Source organism: Trichoderma gamsii (assembly GCF_001481775.2).
Source record: "Trichoderma gamsii strain T6085 chromosome Unknown Scaffold_10.2, whole genome shotgun sequence".
Lineage (NCBI taxonomy): Eukaryota > Fungi > Ascomycota > Sordariomycetes > Hypocreales > Hypocreaceae > Trichoderma > Trichoderma gamsii.
In genome coordinates this window covers 168,727-191,492 of record NW_020171347.1, presented here as the reverse complement: position 1 = coordinate 191,492, position 22,766 = coordinate 168,727, and the positions used below count along the sequence as shown (strand labels likewise).

The following is a 22,766-nucleotide window of genomic DNA, read 5'->3' as shown; positions in this document are numbered from 1 at the left end:
AGTGGTACTATCAATACGTGGACAATCAGAGTATTTCATAGTATCAAAATATTAAAGCTGAAGGCGATTTTCCAATGAATCCGCAACAAGAGACAATGTCTCCCCCACCACATGAACAATCTCAAATACCTGGATCCCTTTGCATGTCTCTGCCCAGAGCCTTAGTGCAGCTATAGCCAGGCGTCGGATACGGTGAGGGTAATCGTCCTTTGAGCCTAGGAAGCCCTCCAGATGCGTCTCCTCAATTAGCCGCTCGATAATAGACAGCAGCCGTTTCTCCTCATCTCGAAGACTTCCAAGCCCGTTAGAAGATACCAAGTGAAAGAGGTTTTCGAGCCAGTGGCTGAGCAGGAGCGCACATGCAAAGTTGCTAATAGCGTGCTGAACACTCCAATGCCCAGTTCGGCCGCGCGCGACAAATGCAATTCCAACCCTCACTGGTATCCTCAATGCGCAGATGGCATGAAAGACTGCCTGATCTAGATGAGGGCACCGGAGTGGAATGGGGTTCTGATTGGGTTCAAATGCCTGGGCGACAATCCTCGGATCGCGTGAGCGGAGAGCGCACTGGCTCTGGAGGCCAACTGCGAGATGGACGTGAGCCAAGCGTAGAATGGCGGTGGAGTTGAATGCCAAGGGGCCATAAGGAGAATTTGGATCAAGAGCAGAGTCAATGGCTGAATCCCAACATGACTGCCAGGCGCCAAAGGCGTTCTCGTAGAGTGAAATGGTGGCTGATGATAGGCTCGACGATGAAGTCAATACCGCAGACGCTGTCTGGTGTTCGAAATAGACTTGAATAAGCAAGCTTTGAACAAGCATGTAGTTTCCGAATTCTGTAGCTGAGTCTTCTTTGGCGAGCGGCTTCCCGGATAGCAACTGCTGAAGACAGAGTTGGAAGGCTGGTTGACAGGAGTTGCTCTTTTGCCGCAAGCTAAGCCACGCGTTCGAATTGGGGGCTTTGAACTCTGCTTCCGAGGATGGAAGGGGAATCTTGACCTCTGAGCTGGTGATTTGAGGTGGTACATTGAAGCAGATAGTGAGGATGTTGATGACAAAGTAGGCAGAGAACAAAGTGCGTCGCCTCTCTTCTTCACAAGCCCACGATCTCCAGTCGTCCGCTGCAATTTCTGGAACTGGATATTTGAGCGCTTCGCGAGTCAGCTCGGTAAGTTGACTGCTCATGGCAAGTGCATCTTGTGCAAGCGGCCCATCAAGCCAAGACATGGTAAGCACAAGCACTAACAGAGACTGAAGCAGTTCAGTATCGACGGGACCGGACGTTGCGGGTTGTGGTGTCTCCCAAGACTGCGCACGGGTTGCATCAGGGGAACCAGGAGGGAGCCCGGCGTAGCGTGGAAAAGTTCGAAGCAAGTGCAAAGTAGAGGCTCGGCGACGTTTCTCGAGCTCGTGGGTAATGACAGACTTGGCAATAAAGTACATGGCATAGCCGTGCGTGTGCTCAAATCCGTAGAATGACCCGGTAGCGGCAAGAGTCAATACTAGCATTGGCTTCTTGAACTCCAAGCAGGTTGTTGGCATATGGATGAACGGCAGATGAGGATGAAAGCTCCGCATCCAGCTCGCAACATTTCTAGATAATGTCTGCCGGCTAGGAAGTGTGAATGGTTCCGGTAACACACCGATGTGCTTTTCGACTTCAGCAGTAAGCTTTTCGTACGCTGTCGCAGACACCGTCCATGGATTCGTTGTCGCGATGTCGTCAATGTCGTCGAGTGATCGGCTGATTGTATCTTGTGCTTGGTTTGGATGATTTGGCATCAACTGAGTCGTAGGAGTCTTGATCTGTGATGGCGTCATTTCCATAGTCGATACATCAAGACCACTAGACTCTAGAGCTGTGGGAAGTGGCTGGGAGCTGCCGTAACTGTTGGAAGCATCCTCAATCATTGGCTGTTGATAGTCCATTGGTGGAAATACATCCATGAGATATCCGCTTATCATTTCCGGTTCATTGGCAAGAAAGTCAATATCGAAAAGCTGGAGCGGTACAAAGTTAGAATCAGCCTCGATGGTGCTATCCATGTTAACATCATCGCGAGCCGCAGCAGCACCGCTATCGTAGGGGAGATAGTTTGAATGTTGATCCTGGCTGGGCAGATTCAGGTCGCGTATTGAAAACTTCCCCATGAGCTGCTTCTGAGAATATTCAGCGGATGCATTATTGTTTATCGTGGTGGCTGATTCTGCAATGGCATTCCGCGTCGCAGGTGTCTGGATAATGAATTCGGGGTTGACGCGCTCAAAGACAAATGGTGCTCCAGCCTCAGGATCCGGATTATAGGGAACGGGGGATAGTCGTCCATGGCTGCTGTTGGAAAATGAGGGAGAGATTACAGCAGGCTGTGTGGGAGATGTCTCATAGATGATTTTAGGCGGCGGATCGGATTCTTGTCCTCCGCTAACTGCGGTTTGAGATGAGCTTTCAGCCAGGCCTGAGCATTGAGACAATCGACGATGGCGATTTAGGAGATCTCTAATGGTAAATAATGAGAACCTCAATTGTCCGTTCCAAAATGGCTGGACAATGACCTACAGTCTTGTAAACGTGCGGCCACAGGCACAACCAAACGGCCTCTCCCGGGTGTCTAGACGGGACTCAGCATCGAGCCAAGGTGATTGTGTGCTTTTGATACATACGCGTGCGAATATGCCGTTCTAGGTGCTCCTGTCGCTTGAATTCCTTGTTACAGTATTTGCACAGAGCCACGCGGAATCGAGGGCGGCCTTTCATGATGCAACATGTGTGGGGCAGGCTGATGAGACGTCGGAGTGGATACGATTAGGTGCAACCACAATGCTATACGGCAGATTATAACCGCACAGGATGAAGGTGATGAGAGCGGTAGCAAGCAGTTTATCCCGTAATGACCCAATGAAAGGGTGTATGTTGTAGATGAAGAGCTGAGGATAGAGGTTGGGAAGACCGGGCCGGTCGAGGCACGTGACGAGTGATAGCTGTTCCTCAGCCGGTTGGGGCCAACCACCCACTAGCCGGCGTGCTGCATGTTATCAAGCAATAGGTGATAGCTCGATGACATATCACAGTTATCCCGATGGAAGTTCCCGGGATTGGTCTACATGAACCTTGTACTTGTTGAAATGCTATACGAGCAAGCTGATTCAGGTATCTTGACATGGTTCAATTCTCAGCGTCCTCATTACTATGTACGTGTACTCGTCTCAATCTTGCCTCCGCCCCTCCACAACTGGAGTCCCAGGGCTGACTACACTTCCCGGCGGTTGTCTGATCTTCGTTACTACAGCGCCAGCCTGAGCATCATCGACAAGCAGACTAATCTCCATCTTCATTGCTTCGAGTACCGCTACTGTTTGGCCCTTTTCCAGCACATCACCAGGCTTCACCAGCACTTTCCACACGTTGGCATTGATAGGCGATTCGATGGAAACGGCATTGGCAGAATCAGCGGCATCACCCTCAGCAGCTGCAGCATCGTTTCTTGCACTCTTTTCTGCTGTCCACTCCTCAAACAGACGCTGTTCAAGCTCTCCCACCTCTTGGGCTGCTTCAGCTTGACGCTGCCTCCAGGCCTGATACGCGGGATCCTTGGCAGCTGCTTCGAATTTGGCAATATACTTGTCCATATCCAACGTCGTATGTGCAATGTCAAATACATATCGACCTGTCTCAAAATCTCGCTCGATCTTTTCGTACTCCTCCTCAGAGACCTCATAAAACTTGATTAAATCGAGATGGTTAAACAGCCAAGGCCGCTCAGCAGTGAAACCAGGGCGATTTCCCGCCCCATCCCATCCGCCCAATGTGCGGCCCATTAGCTGGTATCCTCCTGGTGCAGCAACGGGATAGATGGCCACCAGTGAGCCGCCAAGGCCAACGGATCCGCTGGGTGTATAAACCCGACTTGGATTGTACTTTTGGCAGGTTAATGAGTGCCAAGGGTCAAGCGGGAACAACATTGGTGTTCCAACGTAGAAGCCGACGGCGACTGCTAGCCACGGTGTCTTGAGAAGCGCATCAAACACTCGCTGGCGGGTTTCGAGTGCATTATTCTTGCGAATATATTCGACATTGTCTGGCATGTAGGCGGCCGAAGGTCTGATGTTCTCCATGTACCGTTGCGCAGACTCTTGCAGTGAAGAGTGGTCAAGGCAAACGGGGAGCCGTACTTCTCGAACGGGTATCTCGATGCCTGTAGTCTGCTCCATTTGGTTATCGAACTGAATAAGTTGTTGAAGAAGTTTGGGCCGGTCTATCTGGGACGGGTCGAAGCGCACAGTGACAGAGGCGAAGTTGGGATCTCCGCGCACGCTCGGTAGATTTGCATTCGACAGCTGTGTGACGAGAAAGTGTACGCAAGCAGTATTGCGCAGATCCGACACCTGATTGCCGTATTCGACAATGATGCTTGTATCTCCTCCTTGGCGATATGTTACCCGCGGATGGCTCCCATGGGATTGCTTCTGGTGTAGAATTGAAGACGAGCTTTCATCGGTGAGCTCGATAACGAGAGGAGACACCTGGCCTGCGTTTCCCTGCGAAAACGCTGCAAGAGCTTGAAAAAAGGCATCTTTTCTCCTCGAAATGTCAAGGGCATTTTCGTAGGTGACAGCACGGAATCGTATAGTGTTGCCAGGCTTTACCTGGCCAAGCTTCCACATCTCGCCGGAGCAGACAGTCGTCGGACATACGAAACTGCCCAAGTCTGGACGATCAGGCCCAAAGATGATGGGAAAGTCTCCTGTGAAATTGACGCCGCCATTCGGATAACCATAGTCGAGCACGTTGGATGGATGCGATCCGCCGTCACCGCCGGATGCTCGAGCCCACTTCAATCGCGGTCCTTCTAACCGGATACCGCTTCGGCTGCTGTTGTGACTGACCGTCCAGTTGGCCTTGTACAATGTCGCATGGCCCTCAGGGGTCAGGACGTCTTCGGAAGCGTACGGGCCGTCAATACAGCAAATAGTTACATTTTCAGTGAATTCGGGTATGACATTTGGCGGCAAAGACAAAGGCGTGGCTTCTGTGGCCCAGATTCTGGACTGTGGAGATAGATTAAGGATGTCGTGAATTAAGAGCTTGCGTCCTTGTACGCCTCCAAAGCCGAGCTCCGGAGCTGTGCATTTGGAGCCAAGAAACTTGGGGACCTGCGGAAACCCGCCTTTGACGGCAAGATATGTTCGGAGGCCGTTGCCAGTCACCTTGCCGAGCTCTAGTGTTTGAGATTTCCTGATGATGATTCTTGACCACATGGGCTGAGGTGCGCCATCGAGAGTAATAGGCAGCTCTGCACCACAGACTGCCACAACAGCTGCTTCATGGAACAACAGCTTTGGACCAGATATAGTGAGCTCCAATAACTCGACTCCAAAGTCGTTGCCGACCAAAATATTTGCCATTTGAGCACTGACATCGTCCATGGGGCCGCCCGGGGGGACTCCGTGTCCTACCGCAATACGGCCAGGGTAGTCCTGAATTGTTGTGGAAACGCCGGGGTCGATTACTTGCAATGAACAGCTATCAAATTTGAACGTTGATAAAGAATTCGTCAATGTATTACCACTCGCAAACATGTCAGACTCAAGAATCCTTGAACAGTATTCCAAATTGGACTGTGTTCCTTGAAGAGCCGTGTCAGCCAGTACCGCAAGCATCTTCTTTTGGGCGGCGACACGACCATCAGGGCTATACGCCATGACCTTTCCAATTAATGGATCATAGAGGGGCGTTATCCTCTGGCCACTTCGAACCCATGTATCGACTCGCACTCCTTCGCCCTCTGGCCAGTATACGTGTTGGAGGACGCCAGGGCTAGGGGCAAAGTTACGAAGCGGTACTTCGGCATACACTCGTGCCTCGATTGCTGATCCCAGTGGCTTGGGCCTTCCGAGGCTTTTCAGGATATCGGATGGAATTCCAATCCGACCACCGAGTTCATAGTCAGCTTGTCGCAGCATGAGGTGTACCAGATCAACTCCATAGCACAGCTCGGTGATTCCATGTTCAACCTGTAATCGCGTATTCATCTCGAGGAAGAAGAAGTCGGCTGTCTCATCATCCACCAGAAACTCAACCGTGCCCACGCTCTTGTACTTGAGCTGCGACGCATAGTTGACGGCTGCCTGAAGCATCTTTTCGCGTAGGCCAGGGTGACGCTCCACAAAGGGGCTGGGACACTCCTCAATGACTTTCTGATGCCGCCGCTGCAGAGAGCACTCACGCTCTCCAAAGGCGACCACAATCTCTCCGTTGCCGGCGACTTGGACCTCGATATGGCGTGAATTCGGATAGTACTTTTCCAAGAAGACTCCGCTATTCTTGAAAAGCGTGGTAGCGCGGCTCTCAACCATGGCGAATGCTTTTTCAACGTCTTGTTCACTGTAGCAGATCTGCAATCCCATACCACCACCTCCACCGGTGGCTTTCAGCATGACTGGACACCCCAAGCGCTTTGCAGCGGCTACGGCAGCCGCGGCAGATTCCAAGAGCCCTGTGCCTGGAATTACCGGGACTTTTGCAGCTTGGGCAATAGCTCTGGCCTCATGCTTGAGACCCATGGCATTGATGGATGCTGAGGAGGGCCCGACGAAGATAATGCCGGCAGAAGAAACGGCCTCTGCGAATTCGACATTTTCACTCAGGAAGCCGTACCCAGGGATGATGGCGTCTGCATTCGTCCGTTTGCAAATGTCCAGAATGGCCTCGCTTTTGAGACAATATTAGCAACACAGACACTCATTACGAACAATGCTGTACTTACCCATTCGTGTAGGCTGTGCTGTCCTCGCCCGGTAGCAGAACTACCTCGTCTGCTAACGTGGCATGTAACGAAGTTGCATCAGCATTTGTTATGATAGCGACGCTACCAACTCCCAATTCACGGCAGGCCTTGATGCAGCGGACGGCAATCTCGCCTCTATTGGCCACCAAGACCTTGCGAATGTTACTCAGCGAAGTTAAGTCGACGGAGCCCATATTGCCGGCAATGGGAGGCAACTTCGCGTAACGAGGTTAACACGAAATAGCATTTTGAGTGATGGGATAGGATCTAAGTGGCTTCTAGATGATATATATGAGCCTGAAGCTTCAGGGGCCTAGATTTCCTGGAGCTGCGTTACATCAGAATGGATGGGGTAGTACATGGCTGTGTCCAGAGCTACTCGTTCCTGTTACAGTTAGATTTTCTACCCCAGCGCGGGGTATATTGCGGGGTATCCGGAATAGGAAATTCGATCATTCTGTCTAGTCCCCGAGGAGCGGCAAGCGGGAAGGGATAGACTAACAGAAAGATAAGACAACTTAGTCCATCTCCTAGCTCGTGTAATTCTAATCTATGTGCAAGGAGAGAACGAGGTTCGAGGGAGGAAGGTTTGCTAGACCACGCAGCTTGTCACATCTGCTGATTCTATCAGCTTTTAGTATACTGATTTCTAGAGGTATAGTTGGTATACAACAGTGATTTCCATCATACGACTACTATACGCAAGACTGAGGCAAATTACTTGAACTTAATTGACAATAGACACGATAGAATGTAGTCATAACATGAAAATATGAACACTAAACACAATTCACACCATCTTCGTCTTAGATACATCCATCCGCCATACGGCGTCATTTGAGTGTCAGAACATGCAGATGAGCAACTAATAAATCGTCCAATGAAACATGAGGTTAATGAGCACTTGCACCATATCGCTCAACAAGGTTCCAATATGATCGTGCGGTGCGACGTCGCAGAGATTTACCCACGAAAATCATCACAATAGCTGTGCACCATACTGCTAGGCCCAAGATGGCTATGAGTACAAACGCATAACGAAGCGATAGGTTGGTAATCATGGGGACAACAGCATATCCGAAAGCAAAGCCTAGTAAAGTCAGTCTATTATCGTAAAAAGCGAGTGGCAGCGCGAATGAACATACCCATCATGTTGCGAATCAGAATGGCCGAGACTAGGCCTTCTCCTGCAACTTCTTTGTAGGTATCAAGAATGTATGTGAATGCGAGATTGGCTCCCATCGGGAGCGTAATGGAGATCAAACAGAGGCCAAATACAACTCCGAACCAATGGATATGATAGGATGCACCTACTCCGTAGAGAAGACATCCGGCTGGATGCATGACAAGCGCAATAAGACTTGTCCAGAGTCGCTGCTCAGGCTCCATAACGCCACCATTCCGACGAGCAAGACGGAGGGCGAGGGTATCGGCCATCCATCCTGAGAGAAAGCAGCCGATAGTGACTCCAGCAACGCAGGAAAGGTACGTAAGACCGATAGTGTTCGCAGAGAAGTTGTACGGCGCATTACCAAGGATCAGTGCCAAGGATCCGCCAACGACATTATACCAAGCAAGAATTCCACCTACAAGTAGGCCGCCAAAGGACATACCGGGAAACATGAACAGTAGCCGAATTGGTAAGAAGAAAAGCCTAAAAGTGCTGGGCTGTCGAGGGTCGCGGAACCCCCAGAACTTCAGTTTCTGTAGGTATGTCTTGGTGCTCTCTTGCTCATCAAATGCAGAAGGCTCAGAAGGCGAGATAGATTGTGAAGCACAGTGATCTTCTCGATCTAATGACTTCTCATTGGTCTTTTTGTCTGATGCGTCCGCGGTACTGCTTTCGACATCTCCAACAATGTTGGTAGTCTTTACTGGGCTGATGCCCGGTGTGTAGCGCTCGTTGCTGGCAAGATGATCACGATAAAACATTGTTTCTTCAAAGAAGAAGAATGTAACAACGGTAACACCTGCGCCGATGAAAGTCAAGATGTACTGGATCCAGCGCCATCCAAGCTCCTGTGCGACATAGCCAGAAGCCACAGGCGTGAGGAAGGCACCGCACCACAAGGTCCAGCTATAGGCACCCATAAAGAAGCCTCGATCATGGGTGAAGAAAAGATCTCCGACGATGACCTCGATAAGCGTCTCTTGGGGCGAGGCAGCAATACCGAGAAGGATGCGGTTGGCGAAGAATTCTCCCCTTGATTTGACGTACGCAGTCCAAAGAGATACAAGGGTGGTCATGATGATGGACACAAGAAGTGTAAGACGCCGGCCATTGCTCAGTGCAAGGCATTGTGTGATCATGGTTCCCCAGCCCAAGAAGAGGAAGAGAATACCATTGCCAGTACTCAAGTCTGCGATTGAGATGCCAGTGTCCTTTTCAATCAAGATGTACGCAGGAGACAATCCTGAAATCATACCAGCGACGAAAAAGCACCACACCAAGGCACAGATGATATTTCTCGTCTTGCGTGAGGCGACCCAGCGAAGGGGATCATCAGGGTCATTGGTTGGCTGGGGAACAAGGACGATATCTTGAGACTGCTGGCCATGCTTGACATCAAAGACGCCTTGGGCATCAACAAGCTGGACAGTCCCCGGAATGAGGATTTCGGACGCCATTGGAACGAATTGACAAAGATTTAAAAATAAGGGAGAAAGGTATGTTTTACGATATTGATAGAACTCAAATATTGGTTCAGGTTATAAAAATAAATTAAAAGCAAGTTAAAGAATTTGAAGGTATTGCATTCTCATTCTGTCCTGGAGGTCTTCTAGATGCCGTGTGATGAAGAAGGAGAAATGATCAGGTTGTAACGTATTAGTGTTGACCATGGGCTCTTATCAGCATTTTGTAACCCCTTCCAGCATCCTAGGAGATTAAGCGGTTTACGATAAGAATGGTTGCCATGACTTTTTACCCCAGACTTTCAATAGCGTGTCTCCTGATCCCTAGAGGACCAGACTTGAAGCCGCAGCGCCCTACCCCACATGATAGCCTAGGGACCCCGAATTTGTTTAGTCTCGACCCCCAGGCAAACTTCAGTGCCTTTGCAAGCTATTGGGTAAGGCTTGAGAAACTATGGCTGAGGCTAGGACTTACACGTTGCTCGGTGGAAGAATATTCATCAACAGGGATTCTTTTCGCATGGGAGGCCTGATATGTCTGCAGAACGCTATCAGATTTTTCATTGCCTAGGCGACCGAAATCCCTTGTAGTATTGGAATGGTGATTACAGTTATTAAGTCAAGATGTTTATATATGAAATCAGGGCGGATGGGGTCCGTTTCGAGCATTTATACTTGAAAACATATTCTATATATTCAATGTTCAGAGCAGTCATTGCTTGTCTTTTGTCTACGGCGCATGATTGACCTGGCTAACTTCCGACGCAAACTTGGTCCGATTTGCTTCATCAACTGCTTGGCGTACTACCTTTGCGTTTTGAAGGACTGTAGGCACATCAGAGTGAAGACAGATGCTAAAGGGCTTGCCGTCGAAGCCAAAGCTGAACTTATCCCCGTTGATGTTCTTCCCACTATCAGTCATAGTCGCTCCATATGCCCGCTCATAACAGAGTTCTGGTGTAACCTGTTGAGACTGTGCCACAGGCACAAGTTTTCCTTCTGGCGAATAGTCTATGTCGACATACACTTCTCCTTGGAATGGAATGCCCAACTCCTTGCACATCGCCTCTTGTTCAGGATTTTGCGAGGCATAGACGGGCACTTTGAAAATCGCACATGCCTCCAAAACAGCTCTCATGATGCCCTTGTCTCTTTGCATGTAAAAGAATAATTCTCCATGAGGCTTGATGTGGGACAGCTCTACGCCCTCAGCATCTAGCATGGCTTTGAGAGCACCGACTTGATAAAGAACCATGGCATACATGTCGTTGACGTCGATTTCCATCTTCCTCCGACCGAAGCCGAATAAGTCCTGTAACCCAGGGTGAGCGCCGGCTCTAACGCCGTGCTTTTTGCAAAGACGAATAGTTTTGAGCATAATGGAAGGATCACCGGCATGGAAACCGCAAGCGATATTTGCGGCATCAATGAAAGGCATCAACTCTTCGTCAGGGCCCTGGAAGTCTGTGTTAATGAGAAATACATAGCTAGACCAAAGAATGTGTAAACTTACCATCTTCCATCGTCCAAAACCTTCGCCCATATCGGCATTGATTTCATACTTGCGAGCGAGTCCATGCACCATGATTGCGAACTGAGATAACGCTAAAAAATCCTGGAAAGACTTGGGAATAAAGATGCTGATGATGTAGGCGATTCTTAGTGCGGCGAAGAGTGATTTTTCAGTGGCTTCTGGGGCTCAATGCGGATATCCGTGAATGATGCCTCCATGGCCACATCCCATCTGTATTACCAATTACATCACCCATCTTTCATCCCCCGGCCTGCATTCCCCAGACGGTGATGCTGCTGATGGGGTAGTGGATGGTGGCGGCGGGGTAGGTGGCATTTGGAGTAGTAGGACGGGGGAGTTGGAGTAATTGAAAGGGGAAATTGGGGAGGAATTTCCAAAAAGGGAAATTACCGAAAAGGGAAACGCAATAGTGGGAAATAATGAGAAGTTGTGATATGACGGTTTCTAAGTCATACGCTGCTCTAGCTTTAATTATGGTGATGCTAGTAATTCAAGAATCGAGTTGGAGGCGAATTAGTTTTAGAGTTTTAATATGTAAGCTCTACTGACTATCTCTGGACGCACTCTGGAAAAAAGCATTAAAATCTGTCTTTGCGAATGCTCATTGAGCTCCAGTTCCAGTTGAATCCGACACCAACTCAATTATACTATCCTCATTCATAAACTTTCACCATGGGCGACATCCCGCAACATCAATACTCAGACTTTCGCAGTGAAGTGGTGGCTGGTCTCCCTTTCTTCACGCCAAAGCAGAGAGTACCAGTCGGCACCGCGATTCTCGATCCCAAGAACGGCGTTACTGCAGATTCAATCACCCCTGCCTTCCAGCCAATCACTATCCGGGGCAACACGTTCCAGAATCGCATATGGGTCGCCCCAATGTGCATGTATAGTTGCCAGAATGGCATGTTTAGCGACTTTCACGTGGCCCATTATGGGCAATGGGCCATGAGAGGGTCTGCTTTGATCCATTTGGAAGCAACCGCAGTGACAGCCAGAGTAGGATCGCTCTCTACTGATCGGTAAATTTGCATTAATTCATGAAATAGGGTCGTAACACACCTCAGGATGCCGGCCTCTGGTCTGACGCCCATATTGCGCCTCTAAAACGAATTGTCGACCTCATCCATTCGCAATCTCAAAAGGTCGCAATCCAGCTCCAGCACGCCGGTCGCAAAGGCAGCGTCACTCCACCATGGCTGGGTCTCCGTCTCGTTCCTGATGAATTTGATGGGTACGCCAAACAAGTTCAGGGCCCTACTGCCGAGCCCTGGAATGAGAACTACGCAACCCCTGGAGAGATGTCAGAACACGAGATCCTTGAGACCATCGAAGCTTACGGCCAGGCCGCTCGCAGGGCTGTCGAGGCTGGAGTTGATGTGATTGCTGTTCATGGTGCTCATGGATATTTGTTGCACTCGTTCGCGTCACCTGCGGTAAGATCATAAGTCATATTCATCAAGTTATGGTTAGAGGTAATGCTTACCATGGTGAGTAGACCAATAAACGAACAGACAAATGGGGTGGAAGCTTTGAGAACCGCGTCCGAATCGGCCTGGAGGTGATCCGTGCTATACGACGTAACATTCCAGAGAAAATGCCCGTATTTTGGAAGATCTCAGCTGTGGACTGGCTGCCAAAGGGAGAAGGATGGGAGTTGGAAGATACTCTGCGATACATCCCTATCCTTGCTGCAGAGGGCGTGGATCTTTTTGATGTTTCAAGTGGAGGCACCGATCGGAGACAACAGGTTCAGCTTGGCCAGCAATACCAGGTCCCCTTCGCCAAGGCTGTCAAGGACCTCAAGCTGCCAAACGTATTCGTAGCTGCTGTTGGCTGGATTCGAGATGCCGACACTGTTCACGATGTATATTTCTTCCCTCATTAATCGTTTTATGTGTTTGATGGCTGACTGACTATTCACGATAGATCTTGAGCAATGGAAAAGCCGATGTTGTACACGTCGCACGAGAGTTTCTGCGAGATCCCAACTTTGTCCAGCGGGTTGCACTCGCTACAGGGACTGAAGTCACCTGGGTTGATCAGTATCACCGCGCTCCTAGTATGTGCCCATCTTGAAGCTTCTCAAGTTCAGTTTGACTAACATAGACTTTTAGTGAACAAAAAGTATGTTGAGTCTACGACAACCATTACGACAGACGCCAAAGTGTCGAAAGATGTAATTCGATCGCACGATGCCCAGGTATCAAACAAGCTAGCTTCTCAGTAAGATGAGACCTTAGGCTATATTAAGCTTTTTATTCAGAGACGCTGTAGTGTTAGAGCCAAATTGCATATAAATAAGAGTCGACGGTCAGGACGATAGATTGCCATTCTTTCGATAAAAAAGATGATTGCCTGTCAGGGATACGGGGCGGGAGATTCAGCTTCCAATCGTGCGGTAGAGTGAAATAAGACAAAATCAGATCAATCACCAACTAGAACAGAAGCATTTGCTTGAGTGACTGCCTGACTTCGGATGAAAAATAAATCGTTCGCCCCCCTGGCGGGCATCCACAAAGGCTCGAGCGCCTATGCGAATTCGTTGATCGCTCTAGATGTAAGCACAGCCCACTGCTGCGGATGACTTGAAAACTCCCCACACGAAGCATAGCGCCACGAGTTGGTCTAATGGTGTGAGAATGATAAAAAATGAGCTTTGATGTATATTATATAGATGGCTCTTCAAAAGCGAAAGCGAGAATGGTGAAGATGATATTGCCCCAAATGAAGGACGAACAAGTGGCTTGAGCCACCTGAGGAACAATAGGAAAATAAATAAACTTGTGTTTTACGTTACAAAGCTCTTTTTGTATCGATGTTACAAGGGAGCTCTTTTTGTAATGATTATGTTACAAAGGCTCTTTGTAATGATGAGGTGATGTAGCTATAGTATCTCCGCCCAGCCAATGGCGTAGATGAGATCTGCAATGAGGCTCTCCCGACCCGAGCTGATACCCGACCCGAACTGATATGCACCTATCAGCTCCTACGTTGGTACAATTGCATCTGCGCGGCCGCTCAGCCTCCACAGCCTGACTTAAGTTTCTTGTTCGGTCAACCTTATAGGTGGCGGGTAACAATCCAGATCTTAGTCTAAAGGAACAGTGTTGGGACGGTAGCTGGTCCGAAGGTAAGAGGCATTCATGCTATGTTATTTTCGGAGCCTATTAGATACTGACCCGATGACCTCAGGCGGTTTCAACCCTGGAGTCGCACTCAAGAGCTCTTCTATTGCTGCTACTTCTTGGGATTCGTCTAGAGATGGATTACAGCTCCGTCTGTTTTGGCAAGACCGCTATGGCCTGTTAAGAGGCTATAAGTGGTCCGGCAGTTGGGAGTCTACCGGGTCCATAAATCTTGTGCCGGTTGATACGCACGTTTCTGCGGCCAACTGGAATATTGGAAGCAGCATCAAAATGCACTACCAAGCTGATGATGGCAGCATCTTGGAGGAAGCACCAACAGTTTGACAACTACGCTTCTTTAGGTCGGCATAGAGCGAGAGTCTGTTGGAGACTCCAACAAACTTGATGCAGGAAAACTATGCAAAGTCTAACGCGCATATGAATCCTAGCAAAAGCCATAAGTGTATACTAGATATAGATTGGCCATATTCCAGAATTTAAGCCTAATAAGCTTCGCGTTTATTTCAGTGTATTTCATCTTTATGTAAAAGTTTAGCTATGTAAAAAAAACTGGCTCTAGAGCAATATCTGCGAACCACCGACGTATATTGTGTTTAGCTGCTCTGTTTAGTAAAAGGCCATGAGATCCACGATGTTCCCCAAGTCCACCAGGTTGCGCTACTACGCTGCCGTCTCTGCCACTCTTGAACAACCTCGAGAAAGTGCGGGCGGGAACTCTGCTGAGCTACCTCAAATGGACTGGGATATGAAATATCAGGCCCCTTATATATAATATCTTTATAACTTTTGTAGCCATCTTTAAGAACGGAAGCATGATTAGGGTCTGCACCACGATCCAGCAAGAACCAGATTAAGTCTCTCACGTCCTTGTTGCTGCTGGAGGTGTGATGAGCTACATACTCCAATGGCGTGGCGCCAACTCTACCTGGCTTCAGCCATTGCGAGCGAACGTCGATGCCAACTTCATCTACAAGGTATCGTATCATGACCATGCGCTCATTGAACTGGTCCCGGCGATGGCTGGAGGAGGAATCAAAGAATGGTGCGTGGACAACAGCGCGCTCAACGGCGGCATGGAGTACACGTGGGTGGAAAGGAGCGCCCTTTTCTCGCAGTAGCTTGAATATCGCGACTGAACCATCGCCCGCAGCAGACTCAAGCAGCGTTATGCGTGGGAGTTTGCCTATGTCGCCGTCGGCAGCTCTCGGAGGAGTGTCGCCGGGCAAATATACGCTGGCTCCGTGATCAAGGCACCACTGTACAAGATCGGGAAACTGCACCACACCCCACAGCAGTGGCCAGCTTGTGCCGTCTCGCCGGGAATCGATATCCCAGCCGTGAGCGATGAGTATCTCCAGCGCCTCGAGCGAGGGCTTGGCGAATAGGTCGTCATTGTAGAGCCACCCGGGGTGTACGTCACTGATGTCTGCGCCATTGTTGAGCAGGTAAGATAAGACTCTGTGTGAACGTTTCCGTAGGGAAGTCTGGAGGCGGAGCTGGATGATACGCTGAGCTGCATCGCGTGATTGTAAGTGTGCTATCACCGCGAGGACTTGCGCCATTAGGGATACATCGTCAACCCTGCAAGCTTGTATTCCCATCTGCATCGGGGAGATGGAAGGAGGCGACGGCAGTATCTCATTCTGATCTGTATGCTCCATCGAATCTCAGAGGAAATGAGATTGGTGCGGTTTGTATAGATGTACCTTGGTTATGGGCGGCATTGTGGAGGAAGCACAGGAACTGTGAGTGAGGGGTGTCTGGAGATGATTAACGACTGGAGTGACGAGTTAGTGCTGTTTGCGGTAAGCTTTTTGTTGGTCCAACATGCATGGATTTGCGGGTGTGGCGGGCCTTGACTTGACTTTCAAACGGCGCAATCCGACATGGATGGAAATCTCTTGATCATCATTGATGCGTGTGTTGGGAAGAAAAAGAGAGAAGTCCACAGAGAAGAATGGCAGTTAGAGGTGCACGGACAGGTAACAGTGAAGGCACAGACACGATGGTACGTGAATGCTTAGGGCCGTCTTAATCAGCAGCGATTGGCTGGTGTCCACATACTTGTACCAAGGTACATACACACTTGCATTGAACTCGATTTAATCTACCTTAGCTCAATGCTTTCAGCTAGAAGTATCAACATACATGTAGAGTAAGTGGCGCCAAACTTACAGCTTCTGCGACATACTAACTGCAGTGCTATTAGCCTGCAAAAGTCCCCCTCACTGCCAGCTCTGTTGCTTTGTCCGTACTATCAAGTACATTGCATCATTGTCAAAACGTGCGCCCGACGGCTCCATCGACGGCCCAGTGGAGCCCAATCAGGACCCGCCCCCAGTTTCTAGAAAGTTTCAGCACGGCGCGACGACCTCAGTGGAACGATCCAGCACCATCCAGGCGCACCCCCAAGCTTTTAGCGCACTGCACCGCCTGGAACCCCTCCAGATGGCACCAGACTTCCGTCATCCATCCACGCACCCTCTTTTTCCCTTAGATCAGCCTTGTGTGCTGTTTTGTTTCCATATTTATTTACTTTTACTTTTCTGCAGCCCATTTCGCGATCGACGATGCCGCCAATCCCTCTCAATTAGCTGCACGCTGCCTCATTTTCTGCTCTCAACAACTAGCATTTGATCTTTGCTAGTAGTGTTTGTCTCTTCTTCTTCTGTTTCTGCTTGTTCTTCTGCCTCTTCTGCTGTTTACAGGCATCATGAGCGGGTCGCGGCCACTGCGGGGTGGGTGTCAATGTGGCCGAAATCGTTACATCATCGCCATGCCCGCGGACAGAGTCAAGGAAGCTCAAGTGCTGTTCAACACTGAGCCTCAGCATCGTAAGTGAATTTCTAGTTTCTTTTACGGAGTAATCGTGAGCGAAATGAAGGCAATTGCATGGGTTCATGGGTTGCATCATTTCCCTTGGCAATTGGTGTTTTTGTCTGGGCTGTTTTTTTTGTCTGGGCTGTTGTTTTGTTTGTTTTGATGTCTTTGGCCCCCAGCCAACGGCTTTGCTAACGACTTTTGGCGCAAACAGAGATCCCTCTCGCAACACCCCTGGCAGCCTATATTCGAGTCCCGCTGTCATGGTATCACAGCACCACATACGCCTTCTTCCCGGATGAGACGCATTCCATGATCCGCAGGGTCTACACACACCCAAGCCAGGACTATTCCAAGCGGCACTTTTGTGGCTTCTGCGGCACCCCGTTATCGTATTGGTCCGAGGACCCTCGGAGCGAGGCCGAGTTCATCAACCTCACGCTCGGCAGTCTGCTGCGGGAGGACATTCGAGACCTGGAGGATATTGGTCTGATCCCCCAGGACGGCGATGAAGATGCGCCGTCCGGCAGCGAGGCTGCGCCGGCGGCGACACCGACGAAAAGGACAGCTCTCCAGCAGTCGTTTGGCGTTCCCTGGTTCGACGGCTTAATCGACGGTTCTCGGCTAGGAAACATGCGCCGGAGCTACGGCACTAGGAGATCGCGCGACGGGCAGACGAGCATCGAATGGGAAATTGTCGAGTTTTCGGAGAATGGCGGCGGAGAAACGGGCGAGGGCGATTCTGCGTTGATGCATCTTGGCAAGAGGAAGCTTGGAGAGCATGATTTGTGACGGCGACGATGCGACGATGGAGACGGAGATGCAGGTTGGTGGCTTGCCGGGTATTGATGCGGATGCATGCGTGTGAATGGAGGCGTACAACGAGATAGTAAGCAACGGGTTTCTTGTTCTGGGTTGGTTATGTCCTGTCCACATGTTAGTAGGTGCAGAAAACAGATATGGTCTGTATATGTAATGCTATTTTCTCTCTCTCTGTGTTATCTATGGTGTTTTCATCTCTTGAATGGCGTTTCGTACCGTGAGTGAATACTGGCGTGAAGTTGCACCGCAGAGCAGTAGAGGACAGGCAAGTTGCATCGGGCGATAGCTTCAATCGCTTGCTTATACGCCGTCTGGTGCCTGAATTCCATGCAAGGGTCCTTTTAGCAGTACCCGCAAACCAGCCATATCTGCCTATGCAGACCGTTCGCTAGTGCAGATGCACAATTTCGGAGAGTAATGCTGGTCGATAGATTGCCATGATCCGTGCCAGCAGTGTTGCTGTTTATTATATTACCTGCCTTACATGTACATGGAGTTGCGTTCACGTTCCACCGCCTCTGTCTCCACGTGTTCTCTCGGCTGAATCTAGCCGTCGGCTTCAACTCCAATGAAACACAAGTCTTTTCTTCCGAACATCGAATCAGGTGACTCGATCTTCTGCCGAGAACGCAAGACATATCTGTCCACTTCCAATGCTCTCCTCCTTGCTGCTGCTGTTGCTGCTGCCTGTTGATTTCTCTTGCTGCTCTTTGCAGATCTGCTACCTAAAATATAGCACACCATTGCCTGTAACGTGACAACCACCTACATGTCTATCATCTCTATACATGTATCAACTTGCAACTGCACTTACAAGTATACTTATCCAATAGAGTGTGCGTCCCTTTGCCTCCAAAACCCTTCCGTTGAACCCACCACCCTTCACTTAGTTGCCCGTCTCTCGGCCCGCTGACGGCACCGGCTTCATGTTTCGGACAATCACGTATAGGCTAAGCTGCTTGGAGCCGCCCGGATCTCCATCCTCCGCCGATTGAGGGCCACTAGCTTTACCTTGTGACTATTTGTCGGTCAAGGTGGTTGGCCGAGGAGGATTTCCAACATATGAACAGAGAGCTGTGAGAGGGGAATTATGGGTTTCGGTATCACCGTCAATTACCGTTCTGGGAATCCTCGCTTTACCATGCCTTACCTAATGCAGCTCCTATCTGCTCCTACCAAGGTAGTTCAAATACAATGCAAAGTGCTATCGCTAGATTTGTACTTATGGAGTGCATGATACTAGCACCACTCCATAGTTCGGGGTACGGGGTAGAAGGCCCTATTATCTTAGCCTCCAAGCATGGGTTAGCCGTACTATTATCAATAGCACTTTTTGGTTAAAACGGACATCCCAACCGTAGCTTGGCTAAATGCGCAGGTACCCATGGCAGGGCACCACCATTATCCGGGAAAATACGCCATGCGGGTTGTGAGCATATTTTGTATTTCTCCATGTTTATTTTCCGAATCTTAGGCTGGATGGGAGGGGCAATTATATATATCCAGGCCCTTGAGGCTAATTCCCACCCGTCTCATTAGCTGAAGGAGAGCGTGCATTGCATGATCTCTTAAGTGGTTGTGCACCTGGATTTAAAGAAATACTTGTTTTCCTCATTCTTTTCCTGAGAAGGGAAAAAGTGATATCTTGAAAATGTTGCCCAAAGACTTTCAGTGGGGCTTTGCTACGGCTGCGTAAGTTTGGTTCATTTCATATCGAAAACAGGCCACACAATATCCCGGCCTTTATAATCTCGTTTTGTTTAGCCTCTTACACGTTATCTACAGCTATCAGATCGAAGGCGCCATCGACAAGGACGGCCGCGGTCCCAGCATCTGGGACACCTTCTGCGCCATCCCCGGCAAGATTGCCGATGGCACATCCGGCGTCACGGCCTGCGACTCGTACAACCGCACTGCCGAGGATATTGCGCTTCTGAAATCACTAGGAGCCAAGTCTTACCGCTTCTCCATCTCTTGGTCTCGAATTATCCCCAAGGGCGGCCGCGATGATCCCGTCAACAAGGCAGGAATCAACCACTATGCGCAGTTTGTCGACGATCTGCTGGAGGCGGGCATCACCCCTTTCATCACGCTTTTCCATTGGGATCTGCCCGAGGAGCTGCACCAACGATATGGCGGCTTGTTGAACCGCGAAGAGTTCCCGCTGGACTTTGAAAACTACGCTCGCATCATGTTCCAGTCACTGCCCAAGGTCAAGAACTGGATCACTTTCAACGAGCCTCTTTGCTCCGCCATCCCAGGTTACGGCTCGGGAACTTTTGCTCCAGGACGCCAGAGCACTTCAGAGCCCTGGACTGTTGGTCACAACATCCTGGTTGCCCACGGCCGCGCTGTAAAGGCCTATCGGGAGGAGTTCAAGACTACCGACGACAGCCAAATTGGTATCGTCCTCAATGGCGACTTTACTTACCCTTGGGACTCTTCAGACCCTGCCGATAGGGAGGCGGCTGAGCGCAGATTGGAATTCTTCACTGCGTGGTTTGCCGACCCCATCTACCTGGGAGACTATCCTGCATCCATGCGCAGACAGCTCGGAGATCGACTGCCAACGTTTACCGCAGAAGAGAAGGCCTTTGTTCTGGGCTCCAATGACTTCTACGGCATGAACCACTACACATCCAACTACATCCGCCACCGCACCTCGCCCGCCACCGCTGACGACACCGTGGGCAACGTCGACTGCCTGTTCTACAACAAGCAGGGCCAGTGCATCGGCCCAGAGACGCAATCTCCGTGGCTGCGTCCTTGCCCGACCGGCTTCCGCGATTTCCTCGTCTGGATCAGCAAGCGGTACAACTACCCCCGGATTTACGTGACAGAGAACGGCACCAGCATCAAGGGCGAGAACGACCTGCCCAAGGAGAAGATTCTGGAGGATGAGTTCCGAGTCAAGTACTACAACGACTACATCCGCGCCATGGCTACGGCCGTGTCGCTGGACGGCGTAAATGTGAAGGGATATTTCGCCTGGTCGCTGATGGACAACTTTGAGTGGGCGGATGGTTATGTGACGAGGTTTGGAGTGACGTATGTGGATTATGAGAACGGGCAGCAGAGGTTCCCCAAGAAGAGCGCAAAGAGCTTGAAGCCGTTGTTTGATGAGCTGATTGACAAAGAGTAAAAAGAAAAGCAAAAAAAGACATTATATGCTGAATACTTTCTCTCTTATTTGTTTTCTTGATATTTTGTCACGGGAAGGAGCAGTACATACGACGTGATATAGCGAGCGAATGATAGGAACGCGTACCAGAAATGAAATGAATGTGTGACTGACACATGAATCGGAAACAAGGTGTAGGAAAAGAATTCCAGATAAAGTGCGAAAAGAGAGTCTCCGGCAGCGCTTTGAAGTGTGAATATAAGCAAAGGAATAACTATTTGAGACGACAGGGAGGGAAAAAAAGAAGCATGTATTTGAAATCGGAAAATATCCGGATGAAGCGCGTGAGCAATCCTCCCGGCAGTTTCACCCCCCGCATTAATCAGACTTCAATCAGGATCAAATCTTAAGCTACAGCGGTTTGCTACAGCGGTTTGCTATAGCGGATTGAACTATTTATATCAATCAGACAATTGAAGCTTCCCGCCACCCAGCTTCAATTTTTAGGGGTCCCAATCGCCTAACCCCCCCGATAATGCCACTCAACCTTGCAACCAAAATCTTATCAAGCAGTCTTCCTTCTCTGTAGATTTTCCATTTATCCTAATATCCAGGTCGGGTTTTCAACTTCATCTAACCGACTGAAACTCTTCATGATTCCTTTAGAAGTGAACAGCGAATACGTTATCAAGAGGTAAAAAAAAAAAATGCTCACGGCAGGGCTTGAACCTGCGGCCTCCGCATTACCAAGATTTCAACCGAAGTTAAAGTATTAGTACGAAGCTCTAACCAACTGAGCTACGCGAGCTGACTAATCAACGCCCAAGGGTCCAAGCGGCACTTGGTTTGAGCCATTGTTGAAAGTTTTGTTCTTGAGTTGTTATATATAGTTTTATCAATAACTTGCACACGAGATAGCCAAGTATAGCAGACTTCGATCATTAAAAAAGATCATATGCGAGCGCTCGATATGGTAGAGTTCGAGTAAAAGAAATGAATAAGTATGCGGATCAGCCAGTTGAGAGACCAACACAGAACCAAAAGGCACATGGAATCCTTCTAATTCTCAAGCACCGATCCAATAAGAATGGCAATCATTACTTTTCGATGAAGGTCCTGCGAAGAGCATCGATATTCCTAGATGGTCATCTAAGTATTCGCCTTAGGCTACTTGCAGTTATTGTTTGCATTTTCGTTTGCTGTTTGGAGTTGGTCAAGGGCCTGTTTCAAAGGGATGAAAAAGGAGGGGCACTTTCTCTATATGTATTGTCATGTAAAAAAAATCAATGTAAAAAAATCAATCTATATAACTGAGATACTGTGGCCGAAGCCGTCATGATGTCTAATTATGGCTGCAAAACTCCCCAATGCTGCGAAAATGACGCCATCTTCGATGATTTAAATGTTGACCATCAACGAATGGAAGATTATCTCATGAACAAGCCATGGCTTACTACTAGCCCTCGATACTTGGACGACAATCCCGAACGCATACCTGAAGAAGATTTGATCTTCTCTTCTCATCGTCTTTGGTTGTGCGGTAATTTGTGGCGACGATCTATTAAACCTTATTAAACGGCCCGAACGGGACGATGATGGCCCAACGAGCCACTTATAGCCTGATCGCTTCAGCGAATACACTCATGAAGGATGCTTCGGTTCGACATGAGGTTATAGCAAAGGGCGCTCTCTGCTTGAAATGGAAGCTACCGGATTGATAAACCAACTTTCCATATCTGGTTATTCATGGCATCTGCGACTACTCAGACTCACATAAAAATAAGGAGTGGCAGGGCTATGCGGCGATGACAGCCGCAGCATACGCAAAAGATCTTCTCTATCGAATAGCTCCAAATAGGATCGAAAGGAAAGATCAGTGATATTCTATCCAATACAGTATA

General features: G+C 49.3%; 8 protein-coding genes across 8 annotated transcripts; 3 read left to right on the top strand and 5 right to left on the bottom strand.

Annotated features, from left to right (window-relative positions):
• Positions 1-51: 51 nt before the first annotated feature.
• On the bottom strand, positions 52-2,755 carry TGAM01_v203670 (hypothetical protein; the record flags this gene model as incomplete). The annotated part of the gene is made up of 3 exons (XM_024549259.1): positions 52-2,497; positions 2,558-2,609; positions 2,662-2,755. The coding sequence occupies 3 exons, from the start codon at positions 2,753-2,755 to the stop codon at positions 52-54; spliced, it is 2,592 nt and encodes an 863-aa protein (XP_024405964.1).
• Positions 2,756-3,204: 449 nt separating this feature from the next.
• TGAM01_v203669 (hypothetical protein) lies at positions 3,205-6,979 on the bottom strand (the record flags this gene model as incomplete). Its single annotated transcript, XM_018806042.1, has 2 exons — positions 3,205-6,709; positions 6,765-6,979. 2 exons carry the CDS (start codon positions 6,977-6,979, stop codon positions 3,205-3,207), a joined length of 3,720 nt encoding a protein of 1,239 aa, XP_018660760.1.
• Positions 6,980-7,678: 699 nt separating this feature from the next.
• TGAM01_v203668 (hypothetical protein) lies at positions 7,679-9,413 on the bottom strand (the record flags this gene model as incomplete). The annotated part of the gene is made up of 2 exons (XM_018806043.1): positions 7,679-7,875; positions 7,931-9,413. The coding sequence occupies 2 exons, from the start codon at positions 9,411-9,413 to the stop codon at positions 7,679-7,681; spliced, it is 1,680 nt and encodes a 559-aa protein (XP_018660761.1).
• A 736-nt stretch (positions 9,414-10,149) lies between these two features.
• Positions 10,150-11,004, bottom strand: TGAM01_v203667 (hypothetical protein; the record flags this gene model as incomplete). Its single annotated transcript, XM_018806044.1, has 2 exons — positions 10,150-10,875; positions 10,933-11,004. The coding sequence occupies 2 exons, from the start codon at positions 11,002-11,004 to the stop codon at positions 10,150-10,152; spliced, it is 798 nt and encodes a 265-aa protein (XP_018660762.1).
• Positions 11,005-11,625: 621 nt separating this feature from the next.
• TGAM01_v203666 (NADPH dehydrogenase) lies at positions 11,626-13,183 on the top strand (the record flags this gene model as incomplete). Its single annotated transcript, XM_018806045.1, has 5 exons — positions 11,626-11,952; positions 12,003-12,389; positions 12,452-12,820; positions 12,883-13,015; positions 13,071-13,183. The coding sequence occupies 5 exons, from the start codon at positions 11,626-11,628 to the stop codon at positions 13,181-13,183; spliced, it is 1,329 nt and encodes a 442-aa protein (XP_018660763.1).
• Positions 13,184-14,695: 1,512 nt separating this feature from the next.
• TGAM01_v203665 (hypothetical protein) lies at positions 14,696-15,664 on the bottom strand (the record flags this gene model as incomplete). The annotated part of the gene is made up of 1 exon (XM_018806046.1): positions 14,696-15,664. One exon carries the CDS (start codon positions 15,662-15,664, stop codon positions 14,696-14,698), a length of 969 nt encoding a protein of 322 aa, XP_018660764.1.
• Positions 15,665-16,878: 1,214 nt separating this feature from the next.
• Positions 16,879-17,714, top strand: TGAM01_v203664 (hypothetical protein; the record flags this gene model as incomplete). The annotated part of the gene is made up of 2 exons (XM_018806047.1): positions 16,879-16,936; positions 17,137-17,714. 2 exons carry the CDS (start codon positions 16,879-16,881, stop codon positions 17,712-17,714), a joined length of 636 nt encoding a protein of 211 aa, XP_018660765.1.
• Positions 17,715-19,395: 1,681 nt separating this feature from the next.
• On the top strand, positions 19,396-20,886 carry TGAM01_v203663 (beta-glucosidase; the record flags this gene model as incomplete). Its single annotated transcript, XM_018806048.2, has 2 exons — positions 19,396-19,436; positions 19,530-20,886. The coding sequence occupies 2 exons, from the start codon at positions 19,396-19,398 to the stop codon at positions 20,884-20,886; spliced, it is 1,398 nt and encodes a 465-aa protein (XP_018660766.2).
• Positions 20,887-22,766: the final 1,880 nt, after the last annotated feature.